The following is a 16,124-nucleotide window of genomic DNA, read 5'->3' as shown; positions in this document are numbered from 1 at the left end:
CATTCTATTTTGGGGGGCATGTTGTTATTGCACAAAATCCTGCTTAGCAAATATTACTGAATGTTCGAAAACATCCAGTACATCCAGTACTGTTTTGAGGACTTCATCTCCTGATTCATGACCCTGTTGCCATACTATATATGACGCAGAGCTTAGTGTGGTTAAAGATCACCTGTCCTTTAAGTAGAACTGCTGATCTGCTTTTTATCCCTTCAAAATTGGCAGACTTTCCTTCAGTTTCATCATTTGACCTTTTCTCATTTTTCAAAGATCTACACATTTTTACTTATGGTTTTCAGGGTATAAAAAGGTGTTGGCATTGGAGGTAAAGTGACATCTCCCTTTTAATATATTTGCGTAGTTATCATACTAATTGTTCCAACTGAGTTTTATTTTCAGATTTGTGCAGTATTTCTGTGTGGCCTGGAAATAAAGAACACATTATTTTCTCTCTTTGCACACCTCGATCACTATCCAACCCCAAGCAGTGAAAAGTTTCCTCCTGGCAATAAAAAGCACATTACCCACTGTCCCCGAACAGATTGCATTTGACCACACAGGTTCCACAGTAGTTTTTCTCCTTCAAAGCCTTGAAAAACGACAGCAACATTTTCTCTTTTCAGCATTGAGCTGCTCACCAAGAGTCTTGTTTCCTTCCTATTTATACCCCCCTATTTGTGTTGCCTATGAAAGGCTGCTGACCTCCTTGGCAACTCACTCCCTGCTGCACTACTGTCACCACCTCCACAAATACAGAATAACAATATCTGCAATAAGAGGTGACAATACCAAAACTATTGTTACACAACGACCCCCCCAGGCTGTGTACAAACAAAGGGCGACCACCAAAACATTGCTGTTCGACACCGTGTTAGAGCGATGAAATGTCCATGTGTGCACAAAGTACCCTGCTGGAAATGGTGTTGCCTGCACGCTGGGTGGCAGTTGCCTGGTGCATGACGGCTCTATAGTGGCTCAGCTCTGGGTTCGTCGGTTTAAAATGTTTCAGGTGCTCCTGCTCGGCTTAAACGCGTGCTGCCAGCAGCTAAAGACACAAACAGGCAAGAAACCATCATGAATTTTTAGTTTAAAGCGGCAACATTGTAAAACAAACAAAAACAAGAAAACAATAACTCATAGTTTATAGCTTTATAGCTCATCATCTGTCAAGAATGCCTGCTGCCTGGCTTCAGTACTAATAATTCAGGTAATGGGCTTATGAATCAAAATGAGAGAAAAAAATGTTCCACAGATGAAAAACTGTTCTTGATTACTGAATGCTGTAGAGCACTGTGACTACTGAATGACAGAATAACCTATTTCAGCTGTCATGCATCACTCTTCTATGTCATCGTTATAATTGACTTCGAGGATTATTTGACAACAAATAAATTGACAAGTCGTGGTCGTTGATTCATTTAGTGACATTAATGACCGAAAATTGGCCTCTTTTTTGCTTCTAAATTTGCATATATTTAGATTTTTTTGGTCTATTTACATACCTGTTATGTAAATATTCCATTTTTTCCATTTATTCATTTATTTTGTGTTTATTTAAGCAAAAGCACATTTACTCTTTATTTCTCAGAACAAATGTTTATTTATTTATTTACATGTTCTCCTTCTCTTTATAATTTATTTTATTTTATCTTTGATATATTATCAAAGACTACAAAAATGTTATTGAAATTTGATTTTAGCAAGAAACATGAAGCCAACAGGAACTCAAGTTTGACATCTGTGGCTAAAAACATCATTTACTCTAGAGAATGGAACATATATTTATCAAGCCAACCAGGATATGGTTTTAAAATAGATTACTTTTTTTAATTTCAAAAGGAATAAACATTTTGTAATTAGTTATTCTGGTAGATAACATCAAGATCTCAAACTACTATCAAAGTCAATAGGAAATGAAAGTGTACCATTGGACCATTTCACCATTTACAGATTATTTTAATTGAAATAATTAACATCCCAGATTGTTATATATTAACAGCATAATTATGTGAGTTTTGCCTACGAGGGAAAGTGAGTTATATAAACCAGACGTTTAAATTAAATTATGGCGAATGACCAAGTAACTGGCTACAAATTTCTGTTGGTCTCATGAACGGAAAGTACTGTATATAGAGAGGCCATTAAATGTTAATGCAGGTAGTGAAATTCACAACCAGAAAAGTCCCAGGCTATCTAATGACACGTTATGTTGGGCCGTGATCTCAAATGACAAGAAAGTGAAGTAATCTAGGCGCCATACAAAAATAAATGTTGCCTATTTTGAACGCAACCATGAAGGGCCATCTTGTCTTTATGGAAGCTGCGAGGCTCCACAGTTTCTGTCTAAAGATGTGACGATGGCGTCGATAAACGTGAGTTTTATTGTAAATGACTCCGCTGCACTGTTCATTTCATGGCTTGTCAAGTATCTCCAAAGTAGAGTGTGAACACCTGCAGTATCGCTTTGGAAGCAGAATAAATCACTTCTCTCCCCAAGGCGCCATTTCAAATTGCTGGGTTAATTTTGTATTTATTTCCCTACGGGTCATATATTCATAAATCCAAACCAACTTGGCAACCCAAATGTTCACACAGCATTCATTCTTGACCTACCAGGTAAAAAAATAGGAGCTCAACAGGTAGAATTCCACAAAAATGGCGACTGCACCCCCAGCCAGCAGGGTCCTTCCAAATCCAAAGCAAAATCCCAGTCGGCGTTGGAGACCAGCTCCAGCAGCGTGTCCACCTCTGTCAGTCCAGGAGAGTGACAGCTGATTTTATTTTAGAACCTCCGCCCCCCTCCCAAAACCTAGCTGTGCTCGCCTCCCTTTTCAAAAACTATTTCCCTTCCAGATGCCTGCGTAGCCATTAAGCAGGTCACCCCAGTTTCATCATCGCAACCCCACGTCGCATGACGCGCAGCAGCTGTTACCGCCTGTCACGATATCACAAATATCTCCGCGCCAATAAGCCTGGAATCCATCACACCACATGACACTGACTCCTGGGGGTTTTCAATCCAAGTGACAGTAAATGGTGTGGTGCTGTGCGGTGGCCCTCAAATGGGGCCAATGATGTAATGTAATGTTAACGCGAGTAGTCGGAAGGGGGGCAGTAAATCTCATGACACCTGACAGTGTTGAGTTGCTGGCAGCTCATTTTGTTTGGTCCAGACAGTGACGGTGGCGCCAACCTGCCTCTGGTATCTTGTAAAGGCAAAAGTAATGTCCGTGTTTTCTAGCCATCTGAACATCCCCGGTTAGAGGGGCATCAAATCTTCTAACGGCCCACCTGTTTTGGAGAAATATCCAACACGGACAATTCAACTAGTTGGGAAGGCTTGAATGACTGTGCCTCAGTGGACAAGGTCGGGTCTGTAAAGTCTTGTTTGGGGGGAGTTTAATTTAGAACAGGGGTGTCACAAAATATACCACAAAGGGCCCCATGGCTGCAGGTTTTTGTTCTATGAACCCATGATTTAGAAGAAAAAACAGTACAGCCATCAGCTGAATCCCATGGACTCAATCTCTAACTAGGTAATTGGAATGTAAATGTTAACTGCCATGTTTATGTATTCATCTCGCACATTTTTCAATGACAAGGCATGCAAAAGGGTCTATGAAACTCAGGTTGGTAAACCGGTGTAATGACTAACAGGTCCCGATCGATATAAAACAGAGCGAATGATGTCAATGTGCATTTTTCATAGCAGATCTTATTATTTCGACAGTAACTGAAAAAGTCAAACTCCCAGCATTTTGAGTTACTATATTCATCCCATAACACCCGTTGAGTAGATGAGCACGAGAGGATTTAAAGGATGGCTCCAAATCATTAACTTGGAGGTTTCTCTTTTTTCTCTCTGACCCTGATTAAAGCAGTCTGCTCAGAAAGACCCATTTGTAAGCTTACTTGAGTTGGGCCGTTAGGCAACACACACGAAACTATTACATTTATATAATAGTTGCATGACCTTGTTGAGTTTGAAACGATACAAAGAAACCTGACTACTCTGCATGCTTTGCGGTGATCCAGACTACAGCCAAGGACACGGGTCAAATGTTATGCAAGTCTGGAATAGCTACCTTGCCAAAACTTTTTATTTTGTAACACAGACTGATAAAACCTCAACACAGACATTCAACTACAAAAATGTTATGAAGATAATATTTTTCATCACCATTGGATAGCAGTTTTTGAATAATTTTCTTGTCGATTAGTCATGGGTTTAATGGGATTAAGTCATGGGTCCAGCCCGAGGTAGCCAGGAAAAATCTAGGACTACATGCAGGACACCACAGAAGATGAATTGTAGAAATATTTTGTGTTGTATGTACGATTTATGATATTACTGCTGCACCAAGAGAAAGGATCAGAAATGTAATAGAGAAATATGTACTGTATATTCAAAAAGAATGCCAAAGTGAGAAATGTCCCACCGTCAAGGTGGAAACTGGAGGGTAAGACATTTCAGTGTTTCTTCTCTATTGAAAGGGCATAATTTGTTATCATGTTTTTTGCTATAGTTTGAATTATTTAATTTACTGGAGAATAATTGAGCCAACGAGAACTAGAGTTGCCAAATTACAGTAAATACCGCCATTGTCTCATATCCAACTTCTGAAACTGTCTAAAAATTAAATCACAATATACCTCAGTTGCATATAAAGGTAATATTTAGTCCTGGTCCGGCACACTATTCGTAAGAATCTGACAAGTTAAATATTAACAATTGTCCAATTCCCCCCCCCCAAAAAAAACACAAACTATCCAGAAGTAATTATGAAACAAATCATACTTTTTAAAACCCTGCAGCAACCTTGTAATTAAAAAGACGTGGCTGTTATGGTCCCAATAAGAACCAAACACAGGCAATAGACTTAAAACACACAACACAGCAAACAGGGCTGGTCTCCAGAGCAAATAAATAGTCTTTTTTCATCTTGAGCTTCAGGGGCTTTGGCTCTCGGTCCTCTGACTAAATACTCATTGGCCAAACAAGTATTTCCTGGAGAGCTTTAAAGTGAGAATGAGTAAATCATAGCTTTTTTTCCTTCTCATTCATCCCGCTGATTTTAATATCTGAGTTCTTTGTCATGACGCTCGATTAAATAAGAGGGAGGCCTTGGAGCTGTTTACATCATGCTTCGAGGAAACCCATTCAATGGAGCTATCAGACACTTTCCCATTTTTTTCCCCCCGTTGAACATGAAATGGTTGAATTCTCCATCTTGGTATCAGACAATGAGAATGTATTTCAAGCTAACCACTCATAACATCTGAGCCCTGCACGGTGTAATAAGATACAAGAGTGATCTTCATTATGATGCTGCATGAGAACTATCTATCAAGTGTGGAGCATTTTACATGACTGCACACAATAATAGCACAAATTAGGACATAGAGGGTGCTGAGGAACTGAAATATGGTCACAGGGATTGTGACTTGCATTGAATGCCAGTAGTAACTTGCCATTTAAAATGAAGTTGTTGAGAAAAAAACAAGGTTCCACTGTAAATATTCCCGAACACACTGCTACAAAATCATCTGAGTGTCCTTCAGAGGGCCATTATTTTTTTCAGCAACATATTTTAGAAGAAACACTTTGTGCTACCTCTCGACTTTAGTTCCACAAAACAATGTGAATGTTATCCATAAGCCACGGTTAATTAACCTCCCAGTCACCCAATTCTTATCCTGTCATTAGGCATAGCCTTCCCATAATTATATTGAAAAAATGGTCTTGTACTTGAAATGTGCGTCCTATTCAAAGAACATTTCTGTTGGAAGCATATGAAGATGCGTGACTGCGGCTGTACTATATTGAAGGAAGGAAATGCATTTTTAAAATACAATCTGCTTTCCCTGTGATGCACTGTGGAGATTTGGCATCACTTTTGTCCCGCGCTCCAGCGAGCAGTGCACGCGGACCGCCGACAGATGCGCCACGGGACGCATGTCAATGAGCCGCATCTCTTCCAGATGACACCCCAAGTAAAGCTGTGCCCTGCCTCGATCAAAGCTTCCATTCATCCTGAAGCACAACTTCTTCTTCTCCTTCTTTATCTGTCCCCACACTTAGCGCAGTGATGCATTGGGATAATTTGAATAGCCAACTGAGCTTTAATTAATTCAACCATAAAGTGGCTATCTGATGGGGGGAAAAACAGTGTTCCACTTTAATCCAAGCATTTGGAAAATTAATTTCCTCTTTGGAACGTCTAGCAGTGCGGGCTCTAAACGACGCTCGGAGTGAACTCAAATGAGGGCTGTAGATCAGAAAAAAATGATGGCGGTCATGAGGAGGGAAAATGGCGTGTGTGTGAGACCCTTCTTCATATTTGCCCGATGGAGTGACAATGTGTGACAATGTAGAAAGAAGGACGATGACAGAAAGCTATTTGTTCATTATCTTCAAGGCTTTATCTTTCACCAGCTACTTAATGTTAACTACAGCAATTATTGTGATTCCTATTAAATCCAGATATACTCGTAATAATTTTTTACCCAACATTGTGATTGTCCTCAGACATACTTTTTTATGAATGTGGATAACTAAAGATAATTATGATAGGAAGGCTAACAGTTTTATGCAGGCGTCTTTTAAAAAGATCAGAACCCGCAAATTGGATCATTTGGACTTGTTTGTGGAATCATTAAAAATGTACAGTTTGGGTTTATCAACATAATTCTGTTTATGTTATCATTAATTAAACATGATCTTTCTTGTAAGAATTATAATTTTGAAATAGATTACAAGTATTTAGGACTAAGAAGTTATTTATCAAACAGTCTGTGTATTACCAACAGGATTCTTTCTTCATTTGAAATTTAACAGAATAAACTTTGACAAACAAAACACTGATGTAGTCATGTGCACAAATTGATGTTTTATAATCAGCATCTCTGCATTTGAAGAGATATTTTTGTCATGTTGCTTGAGAAAAATTGATTTCAAACGGCTCAAGTGGATTTATGTGGCACAGTTGCGTATGGTTACAGGGTGACAGTGTTCTTGTATAGTATTGATCGTTTCTATAATTGGTGGTATTGAAGGCATTTATTAAGTTGTGTAAGTCCCCAGTCAAATTCCAGATACCAAATACGATGCCCCACTGTCATTGACTACAATAATTACAACTGATGGTAATCTAAAAGTAATATAAATGATGAATGTACTTTGGCATTAGAGTCTAAATTGTTTGGTTGGGTTTATTAAGTAGAATAACATTGCGTTAAGTAGTCTATAATATTGATGGCCCAGCAGAACGCATCTGTTTTGTAAGCAGTGTTTTTTTTCCGCTCAGAGTTGTGTGCTCTTGGTAAATTCCCAATAAATCAGACATTGTTTATTTCAGATGAGAAAATAACACAAAAAGCAGTTCTAGGAAAGCTGGGGCTGAGATTCAAACCCGAAAATTAAACTTGTGAGCCAGATATGCTAAGCACTACTCTGTTGTTCTCCCTTGCTGAAGTAAAAAAAAAATCCCTGAAAGCACAACGTCTATAAACACAGAAAAAAAGTCAAAATGTCACTTTTCTGCATTCATAAATGTTGCAGTGTACCAATGTGATTTATGCAAATCACGTTGGGTCTTCCAAGGTCGGATGCACGGCAACAAACACTCAAAGGTTTGTAAAATATTTTAACTATTCCTCTTGTTTTTTTTGTTTTCAATTAACAGTTTAAAGAAAAGTTCCCGGAGGTGTTCCTGATACTGCTTCGATGTTAATAAGACACCCCAAAATGTCAATGTCATCCATCTGTTTGCAGTAAGGACGCTTCTTAAATGAATGGTTAACCCTTGAAACTTTCCCATGGGATTGTCAAACAGGGCTATTTATTTAGTGATCTCACAAGAAATGCAGAGTTAAAATGATCCCAGGCGAATTATTGCAGCGCCTCCAAACATACTTCGTCATGCTCATAGAAATTTATTTTATTTCCATTCTGACACTGTGATTTCATTAAGTCTCTCACTACAGCAAGCACAAAATACGGCCTTGTTGCTCGAGGCATGAATATATTAAGTATTTGCAAACTGCCAACAAGACAGTAACATTTTAGCTGCACAGCGTACATATTGGCATGACTATATATGTATCAGACAGCGTTTAGTTTCCAGCGTCAAGCGTGTGGAATGACTGACGCCATAACTCAAAGAAGGAATTATACAGACCGCCATGTCCACGTACGTATACACACCACTATTTCATTCCTCAATGATGACAACAGGCTTGGGCAGCTAGTTCTGAAGCAGCTCCCACTTTTGCTTCCTCCGCACAATGACATTAGCAATGCAAATAAGCCCAGTTTTAAACTTTTATTACCTGTGAAGTCAGTGACTGTTCAATATGCGCCTCATTACGGCACTCCCGACAATCCCATGAATAAAGCAAATCTTCACATCTGCCGAAACCACTGACCACAACGACGGGTGTTTATTGGGGTAGTTCTTAAAATTATTCCGTCCTTGTTGCAAGTTGAATTTATTATTATAGGTAAAATGCCTGAAGCATTTTTTTTACAATAAATAAAAAAAAACAAATGTGAATTTAGGTAAAAGGACAAGACTATATTTACAGTATTGGAGGACTACACACAGTCGTTCTGAGTTTTTAGCAATTGTTTTAAAAAAATGTAAAATGCTGTGAAACAAATCTCACTTTACTTGTTCTGCAATATCCTCAAATGAATGTTTACAGTGTTTAAGTCTTTCATTACATTTGTGTGGCAGTGATTTAAAACAATCCCTGAAGAATGAATGACGGTTTTAGAATGGAAACATTCGACCCTTGAGACGAAAAAAAAATTGCAAGCTGATGAGATGTTAAATTGTGCGCAATCATGTGAAACTTTGCTTTGATTGACGATTTTCTGATGAAGTACCTTGTGTTTATTGGATTGGCTTTGTGATTGTACAATGCAGGCACATGTAACCATGGTAACGAGTTATGTAAAGGCGCTGTGACTGTAGCATCATAATTGAAAATAAACTGTGAATATACTGTCAAGTGTCTTCGTTTTTATTACCGATTTGATTACATCTGACATATGAATCAGATTAATATTTATACAATTTCATGCCCAACTAAGATGCAATAGCCTCCACTAAGGGGAGATTTGGTCACACATCAAGACAAATAAAACAACTTTTAACGTCTTACATCAATGAATACAAAGACCACAGCAACATTTGCTTTGAATAAAGGCAGCAAAGGCAATGCTGGGACTCAGATCCCCGGTATGGTGCATTTGCAATTCTGCCCTCGTGTTCTTACGTCGTGTGTGCATGAGATGCTGATTGCACATATGCTAATGAACATCCTTTTTGATGTTTTCACATGACTAGGACTCACGCAGAGAGGAGGAAGCTTTATGTCAGTCGCCTGACTGCACTGTGGACAAACCCCAGGGTTGTCATTAGTGGAAAGTGAATAGTTACAGATTTGTACAGACCCGTTGGAAAAAAAGATTTTTGTGATGGACCAATTTCGCAGATTCGTGCAAGAATGCATGCTTGAAAGAAGAGATTTGCGCTTCTCAGGCAATTAGAATTTGCCCATCATCACGAGTCACCTTCTCATTCACATGAAATAGGAAACAAAAGGGATAGGAGGATTTCTTGGATACTGCACTGTGCTTTATTGTAGGAGTACTTAGTATAAAGATAAAAAGAGAAGAAAAAAATGCCTAGAAAAAAAGGCAGAAAAATCCGAACTAAATTTCCTTGAAACAAATTTGGACAAGGAAAAGAACAGCTAACAGGGATAGAAACTCACTATCAGTCCTCCCATTTTATAGGCACCAGACATCTGTGACAGAATTAATAAATGAATGAGTTAAATAACAATGACAGAAGATGGAATTATCAATTGAAGAAACTCTCAAAGTTTCTCAAAGCCCAAACCACTAAATAATGGACGTCAAATTAAAATTCTTTAATCTCTGAACCTTTAATGGTCCCTCCCTTCCAAAAACAATACAACTTGTCACAAATTTGACATTCTGCGAGTTACTTACACTTACAATGAAACAATGTCCCCCTCTCAAGGAACAATAACCAAGCAAAACACATTGGTGGCAACAGGGACTAAATTTAGCAGCTGCTTGTGCCATGACATCGTCATGCCTGACACACAATATCGGCACCAAAAGACACCACGGACATGCTGAAGTTATCTAAAAATAAATATCTCAAATGACAAAAGAAGAAGCCCAATGACTTCAAGTAGGCTGGCCCACATTGAAGTAGACAGTGTGGTCAGACAGAATAAATAGATAGTCGTGGATTTGAACGCCGTCTATAGATTTGACGTTTTCAACAAGCTGCAATCCGTCAAACGATTCACAGCACCAGGCGTAACACAGGGATCGATAGTTGTAAAATGTCTCTAACGGCCTCTAAGGATCCCGTCAACTATGTCACACTCATAATTCAAACATCTATTTACACCACATTGTTCCATTCTGGTCTCACATCTTGCCATGTCACCGCACTTTGACGCCTTGTCAGCATTTGCGGCCGTACTGCAACATGTCACCAACATGCTTTTATTTTGCTTCATCACAAAATAGCTCACATTTATGGATTGGGATGCTATTTGTTTCCCATTTTGATGACTTTGACAAGAGAACTGGTCCCTCCAAAGACTGTTTTGCACATCTAGCTTGGCCATTATTATTAAAAACCAAAGTCCATCTCCATAAATGGTATTGTGATGACAAACGCTAATTGGAATAAACAATAAAATTAATAATAAAAATAATGAGCGTTAAAAAAAAACAAATAAATAAACTAAAAAAACAATCTTAGCATAACCATGACTTTAAAAATTCTCTTGCCTCACGATGGTTGGCTAAGTTAACGTTTAGGTTAAATTAATTGTGGGTCCGGGATCGTAATAATTATTGTGCAGCTTTGGGCTAAAAAAATAGCTTTATTGGGCTAATACACACATTAAGGCCACAGGAAAAAGAAAAGAAAAATGACTTAAATTATTCTATTTGCATCGTATTGGCCGGTTTTCTACAGTGATAACAACACTGGAAGAATTCTACATAGTAGTATATTCATCTTCCATACATGTTCAAAGTTGGAATATGTTGTAGGCCAAAAAAGGTGAAGATATTGTTTTTTTCTACTTTGAAATGTCTTCTTTATCTTTTCTTTCACAGAAATGGGCTCTGTGTAATGCCAAAACAAGGCCAGAGAGCAAGGAATAGAAGATCAAAGTTTGTGTCCCCTACTACACAGTTGTACTACTCAAAGGAAAAATTTCATACACTTATTCTTTGTGAATCTGTGCCAACTCCTTGATGCAGTTTAGGGTCAAATATAAAAGCAGAACACAATAGCGCCTTCTATGAGCTAGCAAAGTATTGGTACACTGTAACTTTCAAGTGTTTCATAAAGATGAGCAACTTTGGTTCACCGTCATAAAGATGTGCTTACAACATAAACTTCACACCCTCCCTCCATTAGAGTTATATATATATATATCCTTAATTCTTCCATCCCTTTTTTTTTCTTTTAGCTTTTTTAATTTCACATCAGTTCTACTAATGGAAATGATTCTGCTGAACGGCAACATTTTTCAATGATGATACATATTCCAACTCTGGCTGCTGAGACCTTAAAAAAACCTTTCCCACATTTTTCTCCTTTTCATAACTACCTCTAGACCAGTGTTGATTTATTTTCAACAAAACTCTTTTATTAGACTGGAGCGGATATTATGCAAAATGCATCATGGTTAATTAATCTCTACTGTCGAGAGGGGGGCCTTGCGATGTAAGCATATTAAATCATAGGTCACACAGGTTGCAGAACCAGTGGTGAGATAAAGATTAATAACGGGGTCAGGTGACTGGAAATTTAGCCTTAATGAATGTTTTTATTAATGTCGGATTATCATCATGTTTTTGTATACACACACACACATTATATATTTATAAAAAATGATTCATTGCAACCTATTTGAGTTATGTGTGCCATCTTGTGGTTGAATCCACTCACAGCAGTGTTTTAATGACATGCCAATAACACAATTATTGACATTCAGGTGTCACTAATTCCTCCCTACTTAATGACTCTTGCCTCTTAAAGACACACTTGGTCTCATCACTCAGAATCCAATTAAGCACATTCTAGATTGCTGATCACAATTACAGTGTTGGACTGAGCTATATAAATAAAGGCTTGTGTGCCTCATGCCTTTTTGCTCCTACCAGCAAGAAAAAAAAAGAATCTAAACGAGCCTAATCCAGTCTGATGGAACAATAACTCAACCGCTGCCACAAACCCACACATGCGTTAATAGCCCTCCTTTCATTATTTATGTGACACAGGATTCACACTCTGTAATTGGCAGGGGTGTGAAATGTGTCAATCCAGAATGCTTATCTACCATGTGGCATGTTTGATATTCACGCCAAATCCTACATACTGAGAGATGTTTTACCACATACTACATGAACTCATTTTCCAGCGTTGTCATGGATACGCTATCCTTTCCTCCTGTGCAAGAATATGACACGCTCGTTTACACACACACAGGCACACACAAACACACACACTGCTAACAATGTGGCCTCCCAGATTGTATTTGCATAATTTTAACTCAAATATGTTAACATGATTGCAGTATTTGTCATCCTCCAAATACTGACACATAATCACTACAGCTTTACTTGAAGGTTGAGGAGCTCCTTCAGATGAAAATAGCTTGCCACCATCTTGTGGTGCAGAGAAACTATGTTGTACTAAATTGAGGGTTTTTGACAAAAGTGGTATTTCTAACCAATCTTAATCATATTAATCAATGTCTATTCCTCTGTTCTCTGCAAGGTCGCTGTTCTACCTTCAGAATTGAAATAGAAAGTGAAACACACAAATGAATACACTTGTAATATGCTACAGTAGGCTAAAACTCATGGTCACAAGCAAACCTGACTCATTCATTAGCCATTCTCCTTCACCAGGTAAACCTAGTGTGACAAAAAAAAAATGGTCACAAATGAATATGACCTTGAATGTGTTTTGTTTTGTTGGGTAAATAGTATGAAGCCAAACAATGTTTTCCATTTTTTTGGGCTAAATCCCTCTTTCTTTTCTGATTTATTTAAATGCAGCTACAGAGGACTATGCTTACAAACTCATCACTCAAAGGGATGTCAGCATGAAGGTCACTTAAGTGTGCCACTACACCATAATTGACTTAACATTCAACTAATTATCGTAAAACTTTGTAGAGGGCTGGTTTCATGGGTCAAGGAGCTACCTTATCACATTTTATATTTACTTATGTTTGCATGGAGTGTGGGCAGAGTTTTACATGTATGAGTCCATTAAATCACATGATGACTCGTAACTGCTATCTAAAGGACAATAATGGAATAGTAAGCAATATTTTTTCCTTTTGTTTCACAATCAATCATGAACTAAATAACCTAAAATAAAGAACATTTAAAAGGCTGTGCACTAATTCTAGAAAAGAAATGGGAATAATTGACTGTTTTTTATTTTTATTAAATAGAACTACAGCATGATTTAATCTAAAAACAGACTTGCTTTAAGATATTGAATTACAGAAACACTAAAATTTACTTTAAAAAAATGTGAAGACAGGCACGATATATGATGTGTTTAGTTTTAAAATATAACAGAAATTAAGCGCATTTATAGTATTACAGGTGACACTTTCCCCATCCAGTTAAGCCATAAAGAAGAGCGCATGGTCATTTCTTATCATGAATTAGCAAAGAATCTTGTCCCAATAGGAATGCTCGATAAAGTACATCATTATTGCACTGAACATTTAGCTGTGAAACTGCTCCCACTGCTGCTAGCCCAGTGGTGGGTGCAATCTCAAGCATGAAATGATCTAATTCTTCTACACAAACACAACAATAATAGGCATACTCACAGCTGATGTCCTCCAAAATACTTAAAAGTTCCCCTGGAAGTGGTAATAATTGGCCCGCCGGTCTCTCTCATCTCTTGATTGAGTTCCCACGGACATGCAATTGTATCACACAGGACGACGACTAGAGAAGGAAGAGGACACAGGTCACCACACTCGGCAGGCTTCAACTTTCTTTGTAGCCTATGGGGCTCTCTTAAGAAGCACATAATAGCCCTAAAGAGATGCCTTTAGTAATCCTAGAAGTGAGCCATAACACAAAACAGTACGCCGACACGTCATACAAAGAAAACAATGTAGTGGTCTTGGAACATTGCTGAATATTAGTGAGTTTTAGGGATGTCAGATCCTTTGACACAATGAAAGCTTATGTTGAAAGATGCTGGATGGCTTTTGTTAACTTGAGAGAGCTGCATTATTCAGATGAGGCCACACTGGAGTGTCATGTAAAGCCTGCTCGCTCATCCAGGAGCTATCAGTTTACAAAGGTTGAAGATTACTTTCCTCTTTGTACAAAAGGAGAGGAAAGGGAGCACCACTGTCGCTGCCCACCTACAATCTCTTCCGTCTCTCTTGGTGGTACTGACCTGACTCAGCAAATATACTCATTAACTTAATCTTGTTTACATGGCACCAACTATACTCATCCATTGGCATTGATGGCAATAGCCATTCCATTAAATTCAACTTGTAAGGTCTGGCAGTACCCCACTTCAAATGGTTTGGAGTTTTTTGCACTGTCAATGGCAGCCAAAAAGTGGAATGAATTTGGTACTTTTGCCCTACTTTAATCAATAGTTGGCACTTGACAGGGGTCTGTGACCCATTGAGTGACACTGAAGTCATTCCATTGTTTCAAGATGTTAGATCAGTTAAGTTAGGAGAAAAAAAGTGTTTCTTAGCCTGTCAAAATGAGTAAAGATATTAGGCAGTAAATCACCTCCATTGGTTAAACGTATGCTTTTACACAACAAAATATTCTCATAGTGCTAATAGGGATGTCAAAATTAAAATCTCAGCCAGCAGAGAATACTCATGCCATGGATGGATATTAAAAATGTCAACTACCAGCAATTAAGATACTGGAGTAAATTATAAAACAATTTTGTATTCTCAAATATGGAGGACTACTTCATATTTTACTGCATATACAGTAACTTGATAATTTCCTAATAATGCTGAACAAATTAATTATGATATATTACAGTAAGATGTTGTCATGTAGCATGAACTATACATTTCTTGTAACACTTGTCTATTTGCAGCATGAATTTACAATAAATTACTTGTGTGGCTGGCATGGTTGCAATGTGACAGTTGCACCATCTATTGGTTCATGAGAGAAACACTAGCCTTGCTCAGAACCAAGGGTTTATCACCTTCTGCAAAATTTGATTAATAATGCATGTTAGAAATCCACGTATGCGCGTAAATAGTACTAGCCATCCACGTTTGTGACATCATTCTTAAAAAAACACACACAGACAAAGAATGAATGCAATGTAGTTGTCGTTCATCAATCCAACCAAGCGGTGGCAGTGTGCTGCTGCGTTCAAAACGGTTGACGGGTATAATATGAAATTGCATTTATGGTGCATGAGTGTTTGGGTTCTGACCTTAATTTGTGGAGTTTGCATGCTCTTCCCCTGCATGCGTTGTTTTTTTCTGGCGTCCTCCCACAGTCAAACAACATGCACGCAAGCTGATTAATGAGTCCAAATTGTCTGCAGGTGTGAATGTGTGTGTGTGTGCCCTGCGATTGGCTGGCAACCAATTCAGGGTGTACCCCGCCCCCTGTCTGTTCTTTGCTGGGATAGGCTCCAAGATCCCGAAGATCTTGTGAGGATAACTGGTCAAGAAGATGAATTAATGAATCATTCTGGTCTAGAATTGCATTGCATCAAAATGCCTTCCCCGCCATTCCTATTTAGGTGGATGACAATTTTCTTTTTAATTTTTTTGTCTTAAGAGTTTCTTTTTAAAAATGTATTTATTTATTTTTTTAGATCTTTTACAAATCCTCTTCTGTTGTTACAATATACACCACAGTATATAAACCATGTATTATATATATATATGTATATGTATCTGTATGTATATGTATATATATATATATATATATATATATATATATATATATATATATATATATATATATATATATATATATATATATATATACACACACACATATATAA

General features: G+C 37.8%; 1 protein-coding gene across 1 annotated transcript in view; it reads right to left on the bottom strand.

Moving 5' to 3' along the window:
- The window catches only part of xirp2b (xin actin binding repeat containing 2b), a 29,056-nt gene extending 13,392 nt beyond the window's left edge, over positions 1-15,664 (bottom strand). The window contains exons 1-3 of the mRNA XM_077617695.1: positions 15,543-15,664; positions 13,930-14,050; positions 908-1,045 (exon numbers count right to left, since the gene is read on the bottom strand). Of these exons, the coding sequence (XP_077473821.1) occupies positions 908-958 (51 nt within the window). The 5' untranslated portion in view covers positions 959-1,045; positions 13,930-14,050; positions 15,543-15,664. The remainder of the gene's footprint in view (positions 1-907; positions 1,046-13,929; positions 14,051-15,542) is intronic.
- Positions 15,665-16,124: the final 460 nt, after the last annotated feature.

This window comes from Stigmatopora argus, chromosome 13, assembly GCF_051989625.1.
Source record: "Stigmatopora argus isolate UIUO_Sarg chromosome 13, RoL_Sarg_1.0, whole genome shotgun sequence".
Classification (NCBI taxonomy): Eukaryota; Metazoa; Chordata; class Actinopteri; order Syngnathiformes; family Syngnathidae; genus Stigmatopora; species Stigmatopora argus.
The sequence above is the reverse complement of the archived record's forward strand: the minus strand, read 5'-3'. Positions and strand labels throughout refer to the sequence as shown.